At 43.6% G+C, this 24552-nt stretch overlaps 1 protein-coding gene across 1 annotated transcript in view; it reads right to left on the reverse strand.

Annotated features, from left to right (window-relative positions):
- Positions 1 to 11155: 11155 nt before the first annotated feature.
- Positions 11156 to 24552, reverse strand: part of MINDY4 (MINDY lysine 48 deubiquitinase 4) — a 113510-nt gene continuing 100113 nt past the window's right edge. The window contains exons 14-15 of the mRNA XM_056519427.1: positions 20145 to 20217; positions 11156 to 11854 (exon numbers count right to left, since the gene is read on the reverse strand). Of these exons, the coding sequence (XP_056375402.1) occupies positions 11806 to 11854; positions 20145 to 20217 (122 nt within the window). The 3' untranslated portion in view covers positions 11156 to 11805. The remainder of the gene's footprint in view (positions 11855 to 20144; positions 20218 to 24552) is intronic.

The following is a 24552-nucleotide window of genomic DNA, read 5'->3' on the forward strand; positions in this document are numbered from 1 at the left end:
ATAGTAGTTATATTCTTGTATATAGGAGCAGTATTATAGTAGATATATTCTTGTATATAGGAGCAGTATTATAGTAGTTATATTCTTGTATATAGGAACAGTATTATAGTAGTTATATTCTTATATATAGGAGCAGTATTATAGTAGTTATATTCTTGTATATAGGGGCAGTATTATAGTAGTTATATTCTTGTATACAGGAGCAGTATTATAGTAGTTATATTCTTGTATATAGGAGCAGTATTATAGTAGTTATATTCTTGTATATAGGAGCAGTATTATACTAGTTATATTCTTGTATATAGGAGCAGTATTATAGTAGTTATATTCTTGTATATAGGAGCAGTATTATAGTAGTTATATTCTTGTATATAGGAGCAGTATTTCAGTAGTTATATTCTTGTATATAGGGGCAGTATTATAGTAGTTATATTCTTGTATATAGGATCAGTATTATAGTAGTTATATTCTTGTATATAGGAGCAGTATTATAGTAGTTATATTCTTGTATATAGGGAGCAGTATTATAGTAGTTATACTTTTGTATATAGGAACAGTATTATAGTAGTTATATTCTTGTATATAGGAGGCAGTATTATAGTAGTTATATTCTTGTATATAGGAGCAGTATTATAGTAGTTATATTCTTGTATATAGGGGGCAGTATTATAGTAGTTATATTCTTGTATATAGGAGCAGTATTATAGTAGTTATATTCTTGTATATAGGGGGCAGTATTATAGTAGTTATATTCTTGTATATAGGAGCAGAATTATTGTAGTTATATTCTTGTATATAGGAGCAGTATTATAGTAGTTATATTCTTGTATATAGGAGGCAGTATTATAGTTATATTCTTGTATATACGAGCAGAATTATTGTAGTTATATTCTTGTATATAGGAGCAGTATTATAGTAGTTATATTCTTGTATATAGGAGGCAGTATTATAGTTATATTCTTGTATATAGGAGCAGAATTATTGTAGTTATATTCTTGTATATAGGAGCAGTATTATAGTAGTTATATTCTTGTACATAGGAGCAGTATTATAGTAGTTATATTCATGTATATAGGAGCAGTATTCTAGTAGTTATATTTTTGTATATAGGAGCAGTATTATAGTAGTTATATTCTTGTATATAGGGGCAGTATTATAGTAGTTATATTCTTGTATATAGGCGCAGTATTATAGTAGTTATATTCTTGTATATAGGAGCAGTATTATAGTAGTTATATTCATGTATATAGGAGCAGTATTATAGTAGTTATATTCTTGTATATAGGAGCAGTATTATAGTAGTTATATTCTTGTATATAGGACCAGTATTATAGTAGTTATATTCTTGTACATAGGAGGCAGTATTATAGTTATATTCTTGTATATAGGAGCAGTATTATAGTAGTTATATTCTTGTATATAGGAGCAGAATTATTGTAGTTATATTCTTGTATATAGGAGCAGTATTATAGTAGTTATATTCTTGTATATAGGAGGCAGTATTATAGTTATATTCTTGTATATAGGAGCAGAATTATTGTAGTTATATTCTTATATATAGGAGCAGTATTATAGTAGTTATATTCTTGTATATAGGAACAGTATTATAGTAGTTATATTCTTGTATATAGGCGCAGTATTATAGTAGTTATATTCTTGTATATAGGAGCAGTATTATTGTAGTTATATTCTTGTATATAGGAGCAGTATTATAGTAGTTATATTCTTGTATATAGGAGCAGTGTTATAGTAGTTATATTCTTGTATATAGGAGCAGTATTATAGTAGTTATATTCTTGTATATAGGGAGCAGTATTATAGTAGTTATATTCTTGTATATAGGAGGCAGTATTATAGTAGTTATATTCTTGTATATAGGAGCAGTATTATAGTAGTTATATTCTTGTATATAGGAGTAGTATTATAGTAGGTATATTCTTGTATATAAGGGGCAGTATTATAGTAGGTATATTCTTGTATATAGGAGCAGTATTATAGTAGTTATATTCTTGTATATAGGAGCAGTATTATAGTAGTTATATTCTTGTATATAGGAGCAGTATTATAGTAGTTATATTCTTGTATATAGGAGCAGTATTATAGTAGTTATATTCTTGTATATAGGAGTAGTATTATAGTAGGTATATTCTTGTATATAAGGGGCAGTATTGTAGTAGGTATATTCTTGTATATAGGAGCAGTATTATAGTAGTTATATTCTTGTATATAGGAGCGGTATTATAGTAGTTATATTCTTGTATATAGGAGCAGTATTATAGTAGATATATTCTTGTATCTAGGAGCAGTATTATAGTAGTTATATCCTTGTATATAGGAGCAGTATTATAGTAGATATATCCTTGTATATAGGAGCAGTATTATAGTAGTTATATTCTTGTATATAGGAGCAGTGTTATAGTAGTTATATTCTTGTATATAGGAGCAGTATTATAGTAGATATATCCTTGTATATAGGAGCAGTATTATAGTAGTTATATTCTTGTATATAGGAGCAGTATTATAGTAGGTATATTCTTGTATATAGGCGGCAACAGTATAGCGATTATTTTATTACATTACTAAACAATTTTATATGGGGCATTCATACTTTTATGGTATGATTCCTGGCTCCACAGGTACACATTTTAGCAGGCTCTGCCCTCCTATATCCTATGTCATGTCGCAGATGTTATCTAGCACGTTGAACTGTAACATTCTGAAGTCTTTGAAATCATTGCCTTCCCTTGTGTATAATAAATCAAAAATTATCTAGAAATCAGTGTTATAGAAAAGTTCTCAAGGTCTGGAGAAACAATGCGGTCGGCCATTATTATATAAGTGTGCCACAAACCTGACAAAGAGCTCACAGTGGGGTCTGCGGCCAATATAAACAAATAGAATGAGATTGTTCATCTATAGGAAGTTTTCATGCAGGCCCCGCTGTGAGAGGCCGTCTAAGCTTACACAACTGCTCCACAATGGAGTTAGGAAAAAGTCAATTACATTTCTTATCTTTCACTACAGGGGAGAAACAAGAGAAGATCAGGCGGCAAATAAACATGAATGACCCAGCAAAGGTGTAAGAACCCGCGGTGCAGTATCTGGGCGTCTTGCCAGGGCGGACCTCATGTTTCTGGTGCATAGATTTCATATCATGAATTTTAGAAATTCATAAAATATTCCTATTTTATATTACATACGTTATAAATGGGAGTTGATGGGGGTCCTACCCTCTGAGCTCCCCCCACTAAATAATGGGGCAGAGGGGCTCACTTAACATATTCCTGACCGCCAAATTTAGATTTTCGTTATCTTCCTCCTCAATTTCTATGCCCCAGAACCTTTGTATTTTATCATGAAACGCAGGAAAAAAAAGATTAACTTGCAGCATAGTTGAAAAAAATGTCCCTGTAAGGTAAAACTGACATATTATTCTACGGGTCAGTATGACTCCAAAAATGTAAATAAATCTGTGCTGACCCCTATAATTTATTTCTTCCCCTTAAAGGGGTGCTCCGCTGCTCAGCGTTTGGAACAAACTGTTCTGAACGCTGGAGCCAGCAGCTCGTGCCTGCCCCCTCATGGTGGATGAATGGTCCCCTCATGACATCACGCCCCCCCCTCAATGCAAGTCTATGGGAGGGGGCGTGACAGCTGGAGGGGGCGTGACCCGGCGCCGGCTCCAGTGTTTGGAACAGTTTGTTTCAAATTCTGAGCAGCGGAGTACCCTTCAAGAGCTGTGTGAAAGAACATTTTTCAAGTCGCACAATGTAGTTTTTACGGGGACTATTTTTTCATAGCTTTTCATCTCTTTTTTGGGGGAGATAAGATGTGATCAAAAATTTGCAATTTTGCCAGTTGTAAACAAAATAAATAAATAACATGTTACATTCTCCTTGTCCTGAGGACCACTCATCCACCGTGTCTTCTCCTTATTCTGAGGACCACTCATCCACCATGTCTTCTCCTTATCCTGAGGACCACTCATCCACCGTGTCTTCTCCTTATCCTGAGGACCACTCATCCACCGTGTCTTCTCCTTTTCCTGAGGACCACTCATCCACCGTGTCATCTCCTTATTCTGAGGACCACTCATCCACCATGTCTTCTCCTTATCCTGAGGACCACTCATCCACCGTGTCTTCTCCTTATTCTGAGGACCACTCATCCACCGTGTCTTCTCCTTATCCTGAGGACCACTCAGCCACCGTGTCTTCTCCTTATTCTGAGGACCACTCATGCACCGTGTCTTCTCCTTATCCAGAGGACCACTCATCCACCGTATCTTCTCCTTATCCAGAGGACCACTCATCCACCGTGTCTTCTCCTTATTCTGAGGACCACTCATCCACCATGTCTTCTTCTTATCCTGAGGACCACTCATCCACCGTGTCTTCTCCTTATCCAGAGGACCACTCATCCACCGTGTCTTCTCATTCTGAGGACCACTCATCCACCGTGTCTTCTCCTTATCCTGAGGACCACTCATCCACCGTGTTTTCTCCTTATCCTGAGGAACACTCATCCACCGTGTCTTCTCCTTATTCTGAGGACCACTCATCCACCGTGTCTTCTCCTTATCCTGAGGACCACTCATCCACCGTGTATTCTTCTTATTCTGAGGACCACTCATCCACCGTGTCTTCTCCTTATCCTGAGGACCACTCATCCACCGTGTATTCTTCTTATCCTGAGGACCATTCATCCACTGTGTCTTCTCCTCATCCTGAGGACCACTCATCCACCGTGTCTTCTCCTTATCCAGAGGACCACTCATCCACCGTGTCTTCTTATTCTGAGGACCACTCATCCACCGTGTCTTCTCCTTATCCTGAGGACCACTCATCCACCGTGTATTCTTCTTATCCTGAGGACCATTCATCCACTGTGTCTTCTCCTCATCCTGAGGACCACTCATCCACCATGTCTTCTCCTTATTCTGAGGACCACTCATCCACCGTGTCTTCTCCTTATCCTGAGGACCACTCATCCACCGTGTCTTCTCCTTATCCTGAGGACCACTCATCCACCATGTCTTCTCCTTATTCTGAGGACCACTCATCCACCGTGTCTTCTCCTTATATTGAGGACCACTCATCCACCGTGTATTCTTCTTATCCTGAGGACCATTCATCCACTGTGTCTTCTCCTTATCCTTATGACCACTCATCCACCGTGTCTTCTCCTTATTCTGAGGACCACTCATCCACCGTGTCTTCTCCTTATCCTGAGGACCACTCATCCACCGTGTATTCTTCTTATCCTGAGGACCATTCATCCACCGTGTCTTCTCCTTATCCTTATGACCACTCATCCACCGTGTCTTCTCCTTATTCTGAGGACCACTCATCCACCGTGTCTTCTCCTTATTCTGAGGACCATTCATCCACCAGGTCTTCTCTTTATTCTGAGGACCATTCATCCACAGTGTCTTCTCCTTATCTTGAGAAACACTCATCCACCGTGTATTCTCCTTATCCTGAGGACCACTCATCCGTGTCTTCTTATTCTGAGGACCACTCATCCACCGTGTCTTCTCCTTATCCTGGGGACCAATCGTCCACCGTGTCTTCTCCTTGTCCTGAGGAGCACTCATCCACAGTTTATTCTCCTTGTCCTGAGGACCACTCATCCACCGTGTCTTCTCCTTATTCTGAGGACCACTCATCCACCGTGTTTTCTCCTTATCCTGAGGAACACTCATCCACCGTGTCTTCTCCTTATCCTGAGGACCACTCATCCACCGTGTATTCTTCTTATCCTGAGGACCATTCATCCACTGTGTCTTCTCCTTATCCCGATGACCACTCATCCACCGTGTCTTCTCCTTATTCTGAGGACCACTCATCCACCGTGTCTTCTTCTTATCCTGAGGACCACTCATCCACCGTGTCTTCTCCTTATCCCGAGGACCACTCATCCACCGTGTCTTCATCTTATCCTGAGGACCATTCATCCACCGTGTCTTCTCCTTATCCTGAGGACCACTCATCCACCGTGTCTCCTCCTTATCCTGAGGACCATTCATCCACCCTGTCTTCTTATCCTGAGGAGCATTCATCCACCGTGTCTTCTCCTTATCCTGAGGACCACTCATCCACCGTGTCTTCTCCTTATCTTGAGGACCACTCATCCACCGTGTCTTCTTCTTATCCTGAGGACCATCCACCGTGTCTTCTCCTTATCCTGAGGACCACTCATCCACCGTGTCTTCTCCTTATTCTGGGGACCACTCATCCACCATGTCTTCTCCTTATTCTGAGGACCATTCATCCACAGTGTCTTCTCCTTATCCTGAGGAACACTCATCCACCGTGTATTCTCCTTATCCTGAGGAACACTCATCCGTGTCTTCTTATTCTGAGGACCACTCATCCACCGTGTCTTCTCCTTATCCTGAGGACCAATCATCCACCGTGTCTTCTCCTTGTCCTGAGGAGCACTCATCCACAGTTTCTTCTCCTTGTCCTGAGGACCACTCATCCACCGTGTCTTCTCCTTATTCTGAGGACCACTCATCCACTGTGTTTTCTCCTTATCCTGAGGAACACTCATCCACCGTGTCTTCTCCTTATCCTGAAGACCACTCATCCACCGTGTCTTCTCCTTATCCTGAGGATCATTCATCCACCATGTCTTTTCCTTATCCTGAGGACTACTCATCCCCCGTATCTTCTCCTTATCCTGGGGACTACTCATCCACACAGTGTCAGGATACTTTTCCTTTACTCCATCTCTTTCTGATGCCCCATCCTTTCTAGATTCTAGGACAGATGTCTCGGAGGTACATTAGATTCAGATCTGCCTTTTATCCATTATACCTAAATACTTTTCCAGAATGCGTCACCTCCACCTGAAGAACGTCTTTATATTGTGGACACTGCCAAAATACTTATTCGGGGCTTCACTATTTATTGCCTCCCACAACATTTCGTAAACAGGTTTCTAGATTTGATTCTATCCCTCCATAAATGCAGTAAGCAGGTGGATCTTCTACCTAAAGGTTACACTAACACCTCTGTAATCTGAAAGTCTTAAGATACTTCTTTAACACTCTCAAAATTTTTCCCTACAAGGCTCTCCCCCATGCTGCACCTCTCGACAGCTGCACTATGACAATACACTTGAGCTCTCTGGACAGTCACAGAGTTACATCCATTATACACTGTGAAGACCACCTCCTGTTTAAAGTTTTCTAGACTTCTCCTGTGCCTTAGACCCTCAGACAAATTCCAGACACCAGGAGTTCTGTGTGAGCCTTAAAGAATACACCACCTCCTGCCTTTATTTTTTTATTATTTTTTAGTTTTCTACCTTGATATTGCTCTGTATTTTCTGCTCAGTCTAAGTCAGATTCACAGACTGGGAAGGGGCGTTCCCCAGCAGGCGTGACATCATCTGAAGTCATACAGGGGAGAACTTCCTTCCTCACTCTGAGGTAGCCTGAGGGCTTACATCTCCTTCTGTGCTGGTCCCAGCCCTCAGATTTATAAAGCCTGGCAGGACCAGGCTTTATCAGTCGAGTTCAGAGCACACAGATCAATGGAGTTCTGTGGAACTCTATTGACCTAGATGAGGAATCTAATGAGTCCTACTAAAAGTCCCCTAACGGGACTAATAAAGTGTAAAAAAAAAAATTATTAAAAATTTAAATCACCCCCCTTTTCCCAAATTCCATATAAAAAAACATAATAAAAATAAACATATGTGGTATCGCGACGTGCGTAAATGTCCGAACTATAAAAATATAACGTTAATTAAACCACACGGTCAATGGTGTACACGTAAAAAAATTCCAAATTTGCATATTTTTGGTCACTTTGTATACCCTTAAAAAAATGTATAAAAAGCGATCAAAAAGTCACATCAAAACAATTATGGTACAGATGAAAACTTCAGATCATGCTGGAAAAAATGAGCCCACATACCTCGCCGTATGCAGAAAAATAAAAAAGTTATAGGGATCAGAAGAGGAAATTTTTAACCTAATAATTTTTGTGCATAAAGTTATAATTGTTTAACAGAAGTAAAACAAAATCCAATATCCAACAAAACCTATATAAGTTGGGTATCATTTTATTCGTATGGACCTACAGAATTAGGATAAGGTGTAATTTTTACAAAAAAAGAAAGTGCTCTGCGTAGAATCAGAAGCCCCCAAAAGTTACAAAATGCCTTTTTGTTTTTTTTTTTCAATTTAGCCCCACAAAATTTTTTTTCATGTTTCGCCATAGATTTTGTGGTGAAATGATTGATGTCATTATTATATAGTAAAATTGGTGGCACAAAAAAAAAAAAGCCCTCATATGGGTCTGTAGGTGGAAAATTTAAAGCGTTAGGAATTTTTGAAGGTGAGGAGGAAAAAACCTGTGGTCTTTACAGGGGTACTCCGCTGGAGCCGGCGCTGGGAGTTCGTGACGTTATAGCCCCGCCACCTCATGACATCAAATCCCACCCCCTCAATGCAAATCTATAGACTTGCATTGAAGGGGGCAGGGCGTGATGTCATGAGGGGGCGGGGCTATGGCATCACAAGCTCCCGGCGCTGCCTCCAGCGTTCGAAAAAGTTTGTTCCAAACGCTGAGCAGCAGAGTTCCCCCTTTAATTCTTAACACAGGATCTACTATTCACAGTCACAGCTCATATCCTCCCCTCCCCTTACAATGACCTCTGCATAGGTCACAGAGCAGGCCCAGAAAACGCTCTTACTTCAATGAGTCTGTTAACTTCCTAATATAGTGTTATCACTAATTGTACTGGCTCCAGCATGTTTTTGCATGATTCACACCTGACAGAAAGTTGTGTAGTTTTCTCATTATTAGTGTGGTGCTGTCTCACCAGCTCCTTACATTCTCCTGACAGGAAGTTATGTAGCCCTCTCATTGTCGGTGTTGTCTCAGCAGCTCCCGGCTCCTCCTTCTCTCCCTAGACAATGCATCATCCTCTAATGCCTCAGGAGGCGTGTCTGGATCTCGTCACTAAGTTCAAGCCCCACCCCCACAACTGTTCACAGGTTGTACATGGCAGTGCAGGTAGTGCGCTCTTCAATTCAATGCAATAAAACCGGACACATTCTATGGACAGGTGTGGCGCTGTTTCTGGAAGAAAGCCGTCATGACTTTCCAAATCCTGGACAATCCACCACCCCCACCCACCACTCCTTTATTTATTATATGACAACACTTATCATTTTCATCATGTATAAAAAAAATATTTATTAAAAAAAAAAAAAGCATTACAATTAAAAATGTAAGACGCACTTTCAACACAAACACAACAATCCTTTCCATGATAAATTAATACAGTAAATACGTTATAAAGGTCCTCCACCAATATGGGTTAGGGAAATCTGATTAACAGGGAGGGACTAAAAAGCCCATTCAGAACACTGTTCACAGCCGGGCCTATATATCATGCTGGAGTCCCAGCTGTTTCATTAATGTCACTTAAAGGGGTACTCCGCCACTAGACATCTTATCAGAAAAGATGTCTGATCCCAGGGGTCCCGCAGCTGGGACCCTGCGATCTCTGTGTAGCACCAAGCGTACGTTTAGAATGCTGGGTGCGGGCGGCGGGGGTCATGACATCACGGCCACGCCTTCGTGACATCACACCACGTCCCCTCAATGTAAGTCTATGGGAGGGCGCGGACACCATTCCCCCTCCCATAGACTAGCATTGAGGGGCGTGGCCGTAACGTCATAACCCCCTCCACCCACTCCAAGCGTTCGGAACAAAATGTTCCAAATGTTGGGGCAGCGGAGTACACCTTTAAAGGGTGTGTGCACTACTTCACACGGTGTAATGTCCACACTGAAAATCTCAGTGCGGACAACGACAGCGGAGCCATAGACGGCAATGCATTTCCTTGCTGAATCCGCAGAAAGAATAGACATGTCTACTCTGTGGATGCCAAAATTTCCACAGCAGAAACATCTGGCACGGATATGACGACGCATGAACAGTGCAGGAGAATCCCATTGAAATCAATGGGACTGGGATGAAGCGGAATCTCCGTGGGGAATTCGGCACGGAAAATTCCGCCGTGTGAACAAGGCCTAAGACTACATTGTTTCTTTAATTTGAAATACATTGAAACAATGTAAAAAGAGGTGCAAATGTTTTGTTATACCGTTAACTATAACCGTGCACCTGGGATATGAATCGGATAAAAATGGGTGAAAGGTCTCTACAAGTGTTCGGAGATGATGAAATAATGTACGGTCTGTGCGGGGGATTCCTTAAAGGAGCACTCCAGAACAGAAAAAAATTGTCCTCCATACTGTCGGCAGTAAAAAAATAAAGAGATACAGACCTTCCTTCGCTCCCCAGGTGCCTCCGGTAAATCAATCTGGTCTCCGCTGCGATCCTCTTGGTAATCCAATCCGGTCTCCGCCGCGATCCTCTTGGTAACCCAATCGGTAACCCAATCCGGTCTCTGCAGCCATCCTCTTGGTAACCCAATCGGTAACCCAATCCAGTCTCTGCCGCGATCCTCTTGGTAACCCAATTGGTAACCCAATCCGGTCTCCGCCGCGATCCTCTTGGTAACCCAATCGGTAACCCAATCCAGTCTCCGCCACGATCCTCTTGGTAACCCAATCCGGTCTCCGCCACAATCCTCTTGGTAACCCAATCCGGTCTCTGCCGCGATCCTCTTGGTAACCCAATCGGTAACCAAATCCGGTCTCCTCCACAATCCTCTTGGTAACCCAATCGGTAACCCAATCCGGTCTCTGCCGCGATCCTCTCGGTAACCTGATCCGGTCTACACCGCGATCCTCCTCTTCCTGGTTGCCGATGGCTGGCGAGTTATACTGCACTCAGCCAATCACCGTCCTCAGCATAGTCCCGACTTTGCCGGCGATAGGCTGAGCGGCAGTGTGACGTTTTCGGCTCTGGCGGGGCCGAAAACGTCACACTGCCGCTCAGCCTATCGCCGGCCGAGTTGGGACTTCGCTGCGGCCGGTGATTGGCTGAGTGCAGTATAACTCGCCAGCCATCGGCAACCAGGAAGAGGAGGATCGCGGCGGAGACCAGATTGGGTTACCGATTGGGTTACCGAGAGGATCGCGGCGGAGACCGGATTGGGTTACCAAGAGGATTGCGGCGGAGACCGGATTGGGTTACCGGAGGCACCGGGGGAGCAAAGGAAGGTATGTATCTCTATTTTTTTTACTGCCGGCAGTATGGAGGACAATTTTTCTATTATGGAGTACTCCTTTAATGTGCTAAATATTTCCTGAGGATAATCAGATTTTTATAGACACTTACGGTAACACTTCCAAGCCACAACTACAATCCAAGGAGTAACAAACACTAAAGCAGATGCAGCAGAGCTCTGGGGGGTCATGTCGCACGACCTGCAGTAGCCATATCCTAATCTTTGTTTTTACATAGGACTGCAGATTCGGATATATATAAATTTTATGTCCTCAAGATGCATAAACAAAGAAGTCCAAAGGAGTTAACGTCAGCTCTGCTACATCCGCGAACATTCTTCTAATATCCTGTAAAATGCCGACCTTTTTTTTTTTATCGCGGTGTCCTATAGATGGTGGCATCCTCTGAATAACCTCTATTATGGGATGAGTGTGTGTTTTATGGCTCCACAGACTTCTTTACTGCTGGCCTCGTACAATAGGATCTTTTACATGAAAAAAAAAAAAAAACAATTGCCAAGCGCGTCAGCGTCTCCTGAGGAAATGCCATGTGAGCGTCTGCCTGGCACTGGGAATCATCTGAGGTGACCGTCCTCAGGGCTGCGGTGCAATGGCCGATCGTTCCCTGGATACCAGATGGGGGTTATAGGATGGGGTCCGTACCGTTCCAGTCCACCACCGCCCCTTTCCACCTGAAACGATATTAAAAAAAAAGACATATAAATCAGTAATTCTACACAAATTGGCAATAAATCCCACTAATTTGTTTAGTAAAATACTTTTATTGTTTTTGTACAGTTTTTTTAGGTATTTTATGTTATGTTTTTTTCTGCTACAGTATTCACTTCCAGAGCTGCATTCAAAATTCAGCTGGTCGCCCACGGCAACAGACAGCAGTTTAGCTCCACGGTGTTGTCAGACATGTGACCTGACAAGCTGTAACTGTGTAGGCGCCATCTGTGCTCCCACAATGCACTGCTCTCTGAAGTGAAGCTTGGGACACAAATGGAGAAGAAAAACATATATTCTGAGTACACAAGAATTAAAGTGAAATATTTACAAAGTAACTAAACTATGCAGATAGAGAGTTTGAAATATTTAAGATCTATTCTTGGAGCAGTGGTCTATAAACCGTGGCCCCTTACGCTGTGGCCGGTGACTATTTGTGTACATTCTGCACCCTAAGGGGCTACACTGGTGACCCTAAGGGGCTACACTAGAGGGCGCTGTGTACATTCTGTACCGGATGGTGACCCTAAGGGGCTGTACTAGAGGGCGCTGTGTACATTCTGCATCTGATGGTGACCCTAAGGGGCTACACTAGAGGGCGCTGTGTACATTCTGCACCTGATGGTGACCCTAAGGGTGCTACACTAGAGGGCGCTGTGTACATTCTGTACCGGATGGTGACCCTAAGGGGCTGTACTAGAGGGCGCTGTGTACATTCTGCATCTGATGGTGACCCTAAGGGGCTACACTAGAGGGCGCTGTGTACATTCTGCACCTGATGGTGACCCTAAGGGGCTACACTAGAGGGCGCTGTGTACATTCTGCACCTGATGGTGACCCTAAGGGGCTGCACTAGAGGGCACTGTGTACATTCTGCACCTGATGGTGACCCTAAGGGGCTGCACTAGAGGGCGCTGTGTACCTTCTGCATCTGGTGGTGACCCTAAGGGGCTGCACTAGAGGGCGCTCTGTACATTCTGCATCTGGTGGTGACCCTAAGGGGCTACACTAGAGGGCGCTGTATACATACTGCATCTGGTGGTGACCCTAAGGGTGCTACACTAGAGGGCGCTGTGTACATTCTGTACCGGATGGTGACCCTAAGGGGCTGGACTAGAGGGCGCTGTGTACACTCTGATCCTGATGGTGACCCTAAGGGGCTGCACTAGAGGGCCCTGTGTACATTCTGCACCTGATAGTGACCCTAAGGGGCTGTGCTAGAGGGCGCTGTGTACATTCTGCATTTGGTGGTGACCCTAAGGGGTTGCACTAGAGGGCGCTGTGTACATTGTGCATTTGGTGGTGACCCTAAGGGGCTGCACTAGAGGGCGCTGTGTACAGTCTAGGCCTGATGGTGACCCTAAGGGGCTACACTAGAGGGCGCTGTGTACATTATTCACCTGATGGTGACCCTAAGGGGCTACACTAGAGGGCGCTGTGTACATTCTGCATCTGGTGGTGACCCTAAGGGGCTACACTAGAGGGCGCTGTGTACATTCTGCATCTGGTGGTGACCCTAAGGGGCTACACTAGAGGGCCCTGTGTACATTCTGCATCTGGTGGTGACCCTAAGGGGCTGCACTAGAGGGAGCTGTGTACATTCTGCACCTGATGGTGACCCTAAGGGTGCTACACTAGAGGGCGCTGTGTACATTCTGCATCTGGTGGTGACCCTAAGGGGCTACACTAGAGGGCGCTGTGTACATTCTGCACCTGATGGTGACCCTAAGGGGCTACACTAGAGGGCGCTGTGTACATTCTGCACCCAATGGTGACCCTAAGGGGCTACACTAGAGGGCTCTGTGTACATTCTGCATCTGATGGTGACCCTAAGGGGCTACACTAGAGGGCGCTGTGTACATTCTGCACCTGATGGTGATCCTAAGGGTGCTACACTAGAGGGCGCTGTTCACATTCTGCATCTGGTGGTGACCCTAAGGGCTACACTAGAGGGCGCTCTGTACATTATGCACCTGATGGTGACCCTAAGGGGCTACACTAGAGGGCGCTCTGTACATTCTGCATCTGGTGGTGACCCTAAGGGGCTGCACTAGAGGGCGCTGTGCACATTCTGCATCTGATGGTGACCCTAAGGGTGCTACACTAGAGGGCGCTGTGTACATTTTGCATCTGGTGGTGACCCTAAGGGGCTACACTAGAGGGCGCTGTGTACATTCTGTACCGGATGGTGACCCTAAGGGGCTGGACTAGAGGGCGCTGTGTACACTCTGATCCTGATGGTGACCCTAAGGGGCTGGACTAGAGGGCGCTGTGTACACTCTGATCCTGATGGTGACCCTAAGGGGCTGCACTAGAGGGCCCTGTGTACATTCTGCACCTGATAGTGACCCTAAGGGGCTGTGCTAGAGGGCGCTGTGTACATTCTGCATTTGGTGGTGACCCTAAGGGGTTGCACTAGAGGGCGCTGTGTACATTGTGCATTTGGTGGTGACCCTAAGGGGCTACACTAGAGGGCGCTCTGTACATTCTGCACCTGATGGTGACCCTAAGGGTGCTACACTAGAGGGTGCTCTGTACATTCTGCACCTGATGGTGACCCTAAGGGTGCTACACTAGAGGGCGCTCTGTACATTCTGCATCTGGTGGTGACCCTAAGGGGCTGCACTAGAGGGCGCTGTGTACATTCTGCATCTGATGGTGACCCTAAGGGTGCTACACTAGAGGGTGCTGTGTACATTCTGCATCTGGTGGTCACCCTAAGGGGCTGCACTAGAGGGCGCTGTGTATATTCTGCATCTGGTAGTGACCCTAAGGCTGGGTTCACACTGCAGAATTTCTGGGCAGAATTTCTGCTGGAGATCGAGCCGGCGGCGCTAGGACCGAGCAGACTGCATTTCTGCTCCTATAGACTGCAATGTATTTCTGGGTGGATCTTTTGGGAGATCTGCTCAGAAATGCATTTCCATCTATGGGGACGGCAATGTAGTCTGCACGGTCCTAGTGCCGCCGACTCGATCTCCAGCAGAAATTCAGCCCAGAATTTCCACAGTGTGAACCTAGCCTAAGGGTGCTACACTAGAGGGCGCCTGTCTTTACCCTTATATAATACAGAATACAGCGAGGCCACCACACCAGCTGTGATTAACATCTGCAGTCGGGTGTATGACCCCGAAATAAGGTCAGCCATATGGGATTCCACCCATCTTTCCCCTCAAACAGATAAAACTGAATAGAGTTTGACACCACAAGTGGCACCATGCTGAGCCTTGTAGTCCCTCTTGATACACCCTAGGTTGCCTTCTTGTGGACAGAACTTACTAATGAAGAACAGGAGGTGGCGGAGAACACATGGCCGCCCCCTCTGTGTGGGCGTGCTCCCTCCCTCAGTACATAGTGTCTGTACACTATATCAGTGAAGTCCCCAGTCATGTTCACACAGCAGAAACCACAGTCATGTGCTGGGAACATCTGGATGTCCTTAGCTATAGGCTGGTCTCTTGACAAGGAGTTTACATGGAAGCCAAGTATGCAATAGATAGTTAACATGGGGAAACTGGAATTCTCCAAATCCGGTGCTTTCTGCATCCATCCACCGCACCCAATGGCACTTCTCCCACCCGGACTCCTTCCAGTTACTAAGATATAATGGTCCAGCCCCGCATCAAAAACAGCAGATGGATTAAAGCTGCTGGAGGAGACATAGCTAGACCAGTGCTTCCCAAACAGGGCGTCTACAGTAACTGCATAACTACAACTCCCAGCATGCCCAAAGGCTGTCCGGGCATGCTGAAAGTATAAGTTTTGCAACAGCTGGAGACACCCTGGTTGGTTAAATTAGCACTCTCATTAAAACTAATTTTTGCTCTTGCACTCCTTATGGTAAATAAAAAAATCTTTCTAATGTACTTTTGTTTAAAGGAAAATTAAGTTTTCTATGATTTGTGTTTAAAAAAGCTGCCACTAGATGTCTCCCTACTTGCCCAGAGAACATTTCCCCCCATCTCTTGCACAGACTTTGGACTCCTGCTGGCCTGGCAGAAGTCTAAAATCAGGAAATGCTGAGGGGGGGGGGGGGGGGGGGTGCAGCCTTAGCCAATCATAGCTCATCTCACACTGAACTGCTCTGAGCTGTGTGTAGCAGGGTTAGGGAGGAAGTTCTCCCCTGTATGACTTCAGATGATGTCACACATGCTGGGGAATGCCCCGTCCCAGTCTGTGGAGCTCACGGAGTATGAGCAGAAGATACAGAACAATATCAAGGTAGAAAACTAAAAAATAATTATTAAAATAAAGGCGGGGGGTGGTTTATCATGATGGGGGCAGTGACCTGGGAGGATTATAACATATAACAAGATCATGAGAGGTTCTCTTTATCACTGACCTATTGGTTAAAAACGAAGATCGGGATGGCGAGGGAGGACCAGACTACACAAAAGGCTGCAGTGTAGTCTGTAACCATGGAGACACATAATGGTCCAGCACAGCCATCAAAAACAGCAGATGGGTTACAGCTGCTGGAGGACATTTCTCTAGACTAGGCTTTTCCAAATAGTGTGTCTCCAGCTGTTGCAAAACTACAACTCCCAGCATGCCCAGACAGCCGAAGGCTGTCCGGGCATGCTGGGAGTTGTAGCTTTGCAACAGCTGGAGACACCCTGGTTGGTTAAAACAGTGGCCTATTGGTTAAATGGGCACGGTCATGAAAAATTATTTTTGATATGTTGTAGTACTTAAGTACTACAACATATCTCTAATATACTTTTATTTAAAAAAAAATGCTTTAAAAACATTTTAAAAGCAATTTGAAATTCGGCTATTAGGGGTCGCCCTCCTAGTGGCCGAATGCAGTGCGGAGTGACGTCACTGCAAAATTCCGACTGATTCCGGCAGGGCATCAGTCGAAATTTTGCGCAGGCGCAGGAACATCCAGGGCTGCGCATCGGCTCCCTGCACTCGCCGACGGCCCTGCTGCAAGGTACGGGGGGGGGGGGGGGGGTTTGGGTGTTACTCACCGAGCGTCAGGAAGAGGCTCCCCCGCACCCGTCCCTCCCGCATCGGCTCCCGGCTCACTCCTTCCCCCATGAAGCTCCTGTCCTGGGTGCCTCCAGTTGTTTTACCACTACAACTCCCAGCATGCACTGACAGCCAATAGATGTAAGGGCATGCTGGGAGTTGTAGTGGTGAAACAGCTGGAAGCATCCTGTTAGGAGAACTAAGGGCGGAAGTTGGCCCCCCCCAGCAGGCATCAGTGACGTGGTGCCTGCTGGGGAAGTTTGCCTGGTAGTGAGCACACTACCAGGCAGACTAAATGCCATTTTTAAAATAGTAAAAAATAAAATAAAGGCAGGGAGGGTGTTAGGGATAGAAGGGCAATAGACAGGGACAGAAGAAAAAAAAACATGATGGTGGGAGCTACCCTTTAACAAGAAGATGAGGATGGAGAGGGAGGATCAGACTACAGAAAAGGCAGAACAGAGTAGGATTTTATGGGACCCGCTATATGTTCTGTGACCCCCAGCTCCCGCCCACAACAACCTCCACCCGTGCCGCAAGTTTTTTTTTTATTGGGTCCTGCGGGATCCCAATCGTGATACAGGGCTCTACAGTTAAAAGGGATATTCCATGAAAAAAAAATACATTTTTTTTTCATATCAACTGGCTGCAGTGAGTTAAACAGATTTCTAAATTACTATTAAAAAATCGTATTCCTACCAGTGCTTATCAGCTGCTGAAGTTGAGTTGTTCTTTTCTGTCTGACCACAGTGCTCTCTACTGACGCCTCTGTCTGTCTAAGGAACTGTCCAACGTAGCAGCAAATCCCCATAGCAAACCCCTCCTGCTCTGGACAGTTCCTGAGACAGACAGAAGTGTCAGCAGAGAGCACTGTGGTCAGACTGGAAAGAACTACACAACTTCAGCAAAGAATGCATTATAAATGGGGAACTGAAAACCTGCTACAGATGAGCTGTCTTGGTAAGGGGGTGGTCATCTCAAAGAGGTGGTCTTTTAGACTATGTATATCAGTGTACAGTAAGCTTTAAACCCCCCTACAGGTTACCGTCATATTATAATGTTATGTGTATGCAGGAGATTTGGAGTTCTGCATCAGGAAAAACAGAGCTTTGACAACTATGAAAGATATAAGGGGTACTCCGGGGGAAAACTTTTTTTTTTTAAATCAACTGGTGCCAGAAAGTTAAACAGGTTTGTAAATTACTTCTGTTAAAAAATCTTAATCCTTCCAGTACTTATTAGATGCTGAATACTACAGAGGAAATTCTTTTCTTTTTGGAACACAGAGCTCTCTGCTGACATCACGAGCACAGTGCTCTCTGCTGACATCATGACCACAGTGCTCTCTGCTGACATCTCTGTCCATTTTAAGAACTGTCCAAAGTGGGAGAAAATCCCCATAGAAAACATATGCTGCTCTGGACAGTTCCTAAATGGTATCTCTCATGATAAACCCCCCCCCCCCCCCTGCCTTTATTTTTATTATTTTTTAGTTTTCTACCTTGATATTGTTCTGTATTTTCTGCTCAGTCTCAGTCAGATTCACAGACTGGGAAGGGGCGTTCCCCAGCAGGTGTGACATCATCTGAAGCCGTATAGGAGAGAACTTCCTCCCTCACACTGAACTGCTCTGGACTGTTAGTAGCAGTGTGAGAGGAGCTATGATTGGCTAAGGCTGCACACACACACCTCAGCACTCCAGGCTGCATTTCCTCGTTTTGGATTTTTGCCAGGCCAAGAGGAGTCCAAAGTCTGTGCAAGAGATGGGGGGAGGGGGGGGGGGGGGGGGGGGGTTTAGCAAAAAAAAAAAATTCATGACAATGCCCATTTAAGAACAAGAATTGGTGATCATAAGAGGTAATAACTCACAGGCTCAACTCTTTTAGGGAAATGAGGGGGTTGTCCGACTTAAAGGGTAGCTCTCATTTTATTTCCTCCACCGGAGCGCAGCGCTGAATTCTGGAAGCCATGTCGCCTGCTATTAATGTAAGCGGTGAACGGAACTGCCAGAAGTCCATTTGATTTGCACTGTAAGTGTATAGACTTCCAGCAATTCCATATACCGCTCAGAGTTGCCCGAATTCAGAGCTGCGATTGGTCCAAGGAAATTAAATTAGATGTACCCTTTAAAGGGGTACTCCGCCCCTAGACATCTTATCCCCCATCCAAAGGATAGGGGATAAGATGTCAGATCACCGGGGTCCCGCTGCTGGGGACCCCGGGGATCGCTGCTGCAGCACCCCACTATCATTACTGCGCAGAGCGAGATCGCTCTGCACGTATTGACGGACAATACAGGGGCCGGAGCATCGTTATGTCACGGCTCCGCCTCTCGTGACGTCACGGCCCGCCCCCGTCAATACAAGTCTATGGGAGGGGGGCGTGGCTGTCATCACGCCCCCTGCCATAGACTTGCATTAAGGGGACGGGCAGTGATGTCATGAGGGGCGGAGCCATGACATCACGCTGCTCCGACCCCTGTATTGCCCGTCATTAACTTGCTCTGCGCAGTAATGATAGCGGGGTGCTGCAGCAGCAATCCTGGGGGTCCCCAGCAGCGGGACCGTGGCGATCTAACATCTTATCCCCTATCCTTTGGATAGGGGATAAGATGCCAGGGGCGGAGTACCCCTTTAAGCAGTGGTGGATTCGTGTTGCTGCAGTCCTTGCTCTCTTACATCTGTTAAGTACAGTGGTCTCAAACTGTGGACCTCCAGTTGTTGCAAAACTTCAACTCCCAGCATGCCCGGACAGCCGTTGGCTGTCCGGGCATGTTGGGAGTTGAAGTTTTGCAACAGCTGGAGGACCGCAGTTTTTAGACCACTGCACTAAGGGATAAGATGAGAGGGAAGCCTTGATTTACCTTTTGGAAACAGTGCGCCTCCTCTGGAGGAGGCAGACAGACAGACCTTTAGTGTCCGGGCATGCTGGGAGTTGAAGTTTTGCAACAGCTGGAGGACCGCAGTTTCTAGACCACTGCACAAAGGGATAAGATGAGAGGGAAGCCTTGATTTACCTTTTGGGAACAGTGTGGCTCCTCTGGAGGAGGCAGACAGACCTTTAGTGTCCGTGCATGCTGGGAGTTGAAGTTTTGCAACACCTTTGGGAGGGGGGGGGGCAGTTTCAGACCACTGCTATAGTAAATGGAGACACACTGCAGGAGATGGCGGAGCCCAGCAACTGTGTCAGCGGGTGAACTCGTGGCGGCGGCACCATGGCCAGCACTGTAAGTAGGGTGAATCATGGCTGTCTATGGGATATGATGAGATCAGCACTTACTTGGTCCTGATACAAAATTCAAGGGGCGGAACAAGATCGTTGTCTTCATCTTCTACGAAGGTACCAGATGTGTCTAAAAGAATAAGAAAAAAAACTGCATTACAAAAATATTATATATTTATATATAAAAATATAATCAATGTAAATCAATACAAGATACATGGGGGTCGGGGGGGTCGGCTATATTCCATCAGTGCCCCAGGCTGAGGACTAGAGCAGTAAGTCTCCTAAATGCCGCCCTATAGTGTTTACATAGTTCACATTTCAGCCGTCAGACTGGAGGATTAATGGCAGCTGAAGCATCAGAAAAATACTGAGCTCCATGATATTAATCTTGGCAGGTTCTACCCGCTGCTTCTCTACATGCTGAGCGTGCCAGGGGGCAACCACACACCGCAACGGGTGACATGAGACAAAGCCTGAGGGGTCACCGGGCAGAAGCTAACATAGCAGAGGAGAGGGGGCAAAAGAGGACAACGTGTAAGCGATGGCGGTAAAAGTACAAAACAGCCCATATTACTGTCCAGTAACCAACACCAAGGGGAGACACAGATATATAACCGCAGTAATATTACGGTATATAGGAGGCAGTATTATAGTAGTTATATTCTTGTATATAGGAGCAGTATTATAGTAGTTATATTCTTGTATATAGGAGAAGTATTATAGTAGTTATATTCTTGTATATAGGAGCAGTATTATAGTAGTTATATTCTTGTATATAGAAGGCAGTATTATAGTAGTTATATTCTTGTATATAGGAGCAGTATTATAGTAGTTATATTCTTGTATATAGGAGCAGTATTATAGTAGTTATATTCTTGTATATAGGAGCAGTATTATAGTAGTTATATTCTTGTATATAGAAGGCAGTATTATAGTAGTTATATTCTTGTATATAGGAGCAGTATTATAGTAGTTATATTCTTGTATATAGGAGCAGTATTATAGTAGTTATATTCTTGTATATAGGAGCAGTATTATGGTAGTTATATTCTTGTATATAGGAGGCAGTATTATAGTAGTTATATTCTTGTATATAGGGACAGTATTATAGTAGTTATATTCTTGTGTATAGGAGGCAGTATTATAGTAGTTATAATCTTATATATAGGAGCAGTATTACAGTAGTTATATTCTTGTATATAGGAGCAGTATTATAGTAGTTATATTCTTGTATATAGGAGCGGTATTATAGTAATTATATTCTTGTATATAGGAGCAGTATTATAGTAGTTATAATCTTATATATAGGAGCAGTATTATAGTAGTTATATTCTTGTATATAGGAGCAGTATTATAGTAGTTATATTCCTGTATATAGGAGCAGTATTATAGTAGTTATATTCTTGTATATAGGAGCAGTATTATAGTAGTTATATTCTTGTATATAGGAGCAGTATTATACTAGTTATATTCTTGTATATAGGAGCAGTATTATAGTAGTTATATTCTTGTATATAGGAGGCAGTATTATAGTAGTTATATTCTTGTATATAGGGACAGTATTATAGTAGTTATATTCTTGTATATAGGAGCAGAATTATAGAAGTTATATTCTTGTATATAGGAGCAGTATTATAGTAGTTATATTCTTGTATATAGGAGCAGTATTATAGTAGTTATATTCTTGTATATAGGAGCAGTATTATAGTAGTTATATTCTTGTATATAGGAGCAGTATTATAGTAGTTATATTCTTGTATATAGGGACAGTATTATAGTAGTTATATTCTTGTATATAGGAGCAGTATTATAGTAGTTATATTCTTGTATATAGGAGCAGTATTATAGTAGTTAAATTCTTCTATATAGGAGCAGTATTATAGTAGTTATATTCTTGCATATAGGGGCAGTATTATAGTAGTTATAGTCTTGTATATAGGAGGCAGTATTATAGTAGTTATATTCTTGTATATAGGAGTAGTATTATAGTAGTTATATTCTTGTATATAGGAGCAGTATTATAGTAGTTATATTCTTGTATATAGGAGCAGTATTATAGTAGTTATATTCTTGTATATAGGAGCAGTATTATAGTAGTTATATTCTTGTATATAGGAGCAGCATTATAGTAGTTATATTCTTGTATATAGGAGGCAGTATTATAGTAGTTATATTCTTGTATATAGGCGCAGTATTATAGTAGTTATATTCTTGTATATAGGAGTAGTATTATAGTAGTTATATTCTTGTATATAGGAGCAGTATTATAGCAGTTATATTCTTGTATATAAGAGCAGTATTATAGTAGTTATATTCTTGTATATAGGGGGCAGTATTATAGTAGTTATAGTCTTGTATATAGGAGGCAGTATTATAGTAGTTATATTCTTGTATATAGGAGCAGTATTATAGTAGTTATATTCTTGTATATAGGAGCAGTATTATAGTAGTTATATTCTTGTATATAGGAGGCAGTATTATAGTAGTTATATTCTTGTATATAGGAGCAGTATTATAGTAGTTATATTCTTGTATATAGGAGCAGTATTATAGTAGTTATATTCTTGTATATAGGAGCAGTATTATAGTAGTTATATTCTTGTATATAGGAGCAGTATTATAGTAGTTATATTCTTGTATATAGGAGCAGCATTATAGTAGTTATATTCTTGTATATAGGAGGCAGTATTATAGTAGTTATATTCTTGTATATAGGCGCAGTATTATAGTAGTTATATTCTTGTATATAGGCGCAGTATTATAGTAGTTATATTCTTGTATATAGGAGGCAGTATTATAGTAGTTATATTCTTGTATATAGGAGATAGTATTATAGTAGTTATATTCTTGTATATAGGAGCAGTATTATAGTAGTTATATTCTTGTATATAGGAGCAGCATTATACTAGTTATATTCTTGTATATAGGAGTAGTATTATAGTAGTTATGTTCTATATAGAAGGCAGTTATGTTATGTTCTATATAGAAGGCAGTATTATAGCAGTATAGTAACCAGGTAAAATAGTACAGCATGGCTAGAATTGTGGCAGAACATAATGTTACTATAAATGGTAAATATAATATAAAATAACCCTGGTGATTACCATAAGCCACCATACTGTATTTCTTGCTGTGGTCTATGGGCTGATCTCTAATTATTAAAGGAAAACAGTCATTTCATTCACCAACACTTAACCCAATACACCGTGTGAACAGGAGACCTATGTGGGGTCTCTGACTTATATACATACCTTCTGTCCGGTCCCTTTGAAGATCCTCTTCTATCTGCACTAAATTGCACGCTGGAGGCGGTCCCACTGGGGAATTTGAATATTCATAGTCCCTGGTCATGGGAGTGCTTGTGCCTACTGGGCACTCACGTGAACAGCGACTATGAATATTCAAATTTAGCTGGCGAGACCGCCTCTAGGGCGCAATTCAGCGAACATAGAAGAGGACCTTCAGAGGGACCGGGTACCGGATAGCAGGTATGTATATGAGTCCTGATCGCTTTCTTCTCCCTGGTGTGAGTGGGTTACACATGAATACTCTGTACAGACTCCCCTCGGAGCCGGCGCACTGAATAAACACCAAGATAAGATAAGGGTAAAGTACAAGAACACATTACAAGGCAAAACAATTAAAGAATCCCTCGTGTGTCTGGAGCCATGCCCGCCGCTCACATTACCCCCATTCATCAATGCCCTGAGCCAGACCTCACCCTGGGCCAGTATATTGGAGGACTATATCCACAGAAGTTCCCCATCATACCCCCAAGTGTCCCAGATCCAGGGCTACTGTCCCAAAGACACATTTCCTGTCTTCTGCTGCCCAAACAGTCATGTGACCCAGGGACCATTCAGACCCAGGGACAATGTACATCTTCTTTCTTCTGATAAAAAAAAAATGGGTTGGAACACAACTGACACCACCAGGTCCCAACTGATCCCATCAACTTTAATGGGATCCGTCAGGAATCTTGTAGTTTACTGAAGGAAAAAGAAATGGTGCATTTTTATGCACAATAGTACAAGTTTTTTATCTGCTAAACTCCTGTCGTACAGACGGACGTGGCCAACAGAGCTGCATATAACAGGGCTAAACGGCAATGTGAAATGCCCCGTATATGGGGGACATGGGCCCGGCCCTGTATATGGGGGACATGTGCCCAACCCTGTATATGGGGGACATGTGCCCAACCCTGTATATGGGGGACATGGGCCCGGCCCTGTATATGGGGGACATGGGCCCGGCCCTGTATATGGGGGACATGTGCCTGGCCCTGTATATGGGGGACATGGGCCCGGCCCTGTATATGGGGGACATGTGCCCAACCCTGTATATGGGGGACATGAGCCCGGCCCTGTATATGGAGGACATGTGCCCAACCCTGTATATGGGGGACATGGGCCTGGCCCTGTATATGGGGGACATGTGCCCGTCCCGTATATGGGGGACATGT

This window comes from Hyla sarda, chromosome 5 (genome assembly GCF_029499605.1).
Source record: "Hyla sarda isolate aHylSar1 chromosome 5, aHylSar1.hap1, whole genome shotgun sequence".
NCBI lineage: Eukaryota > Metazoa > Chordata > Amphibia > Anura > Hylidae > Hyla > Hyla sarda.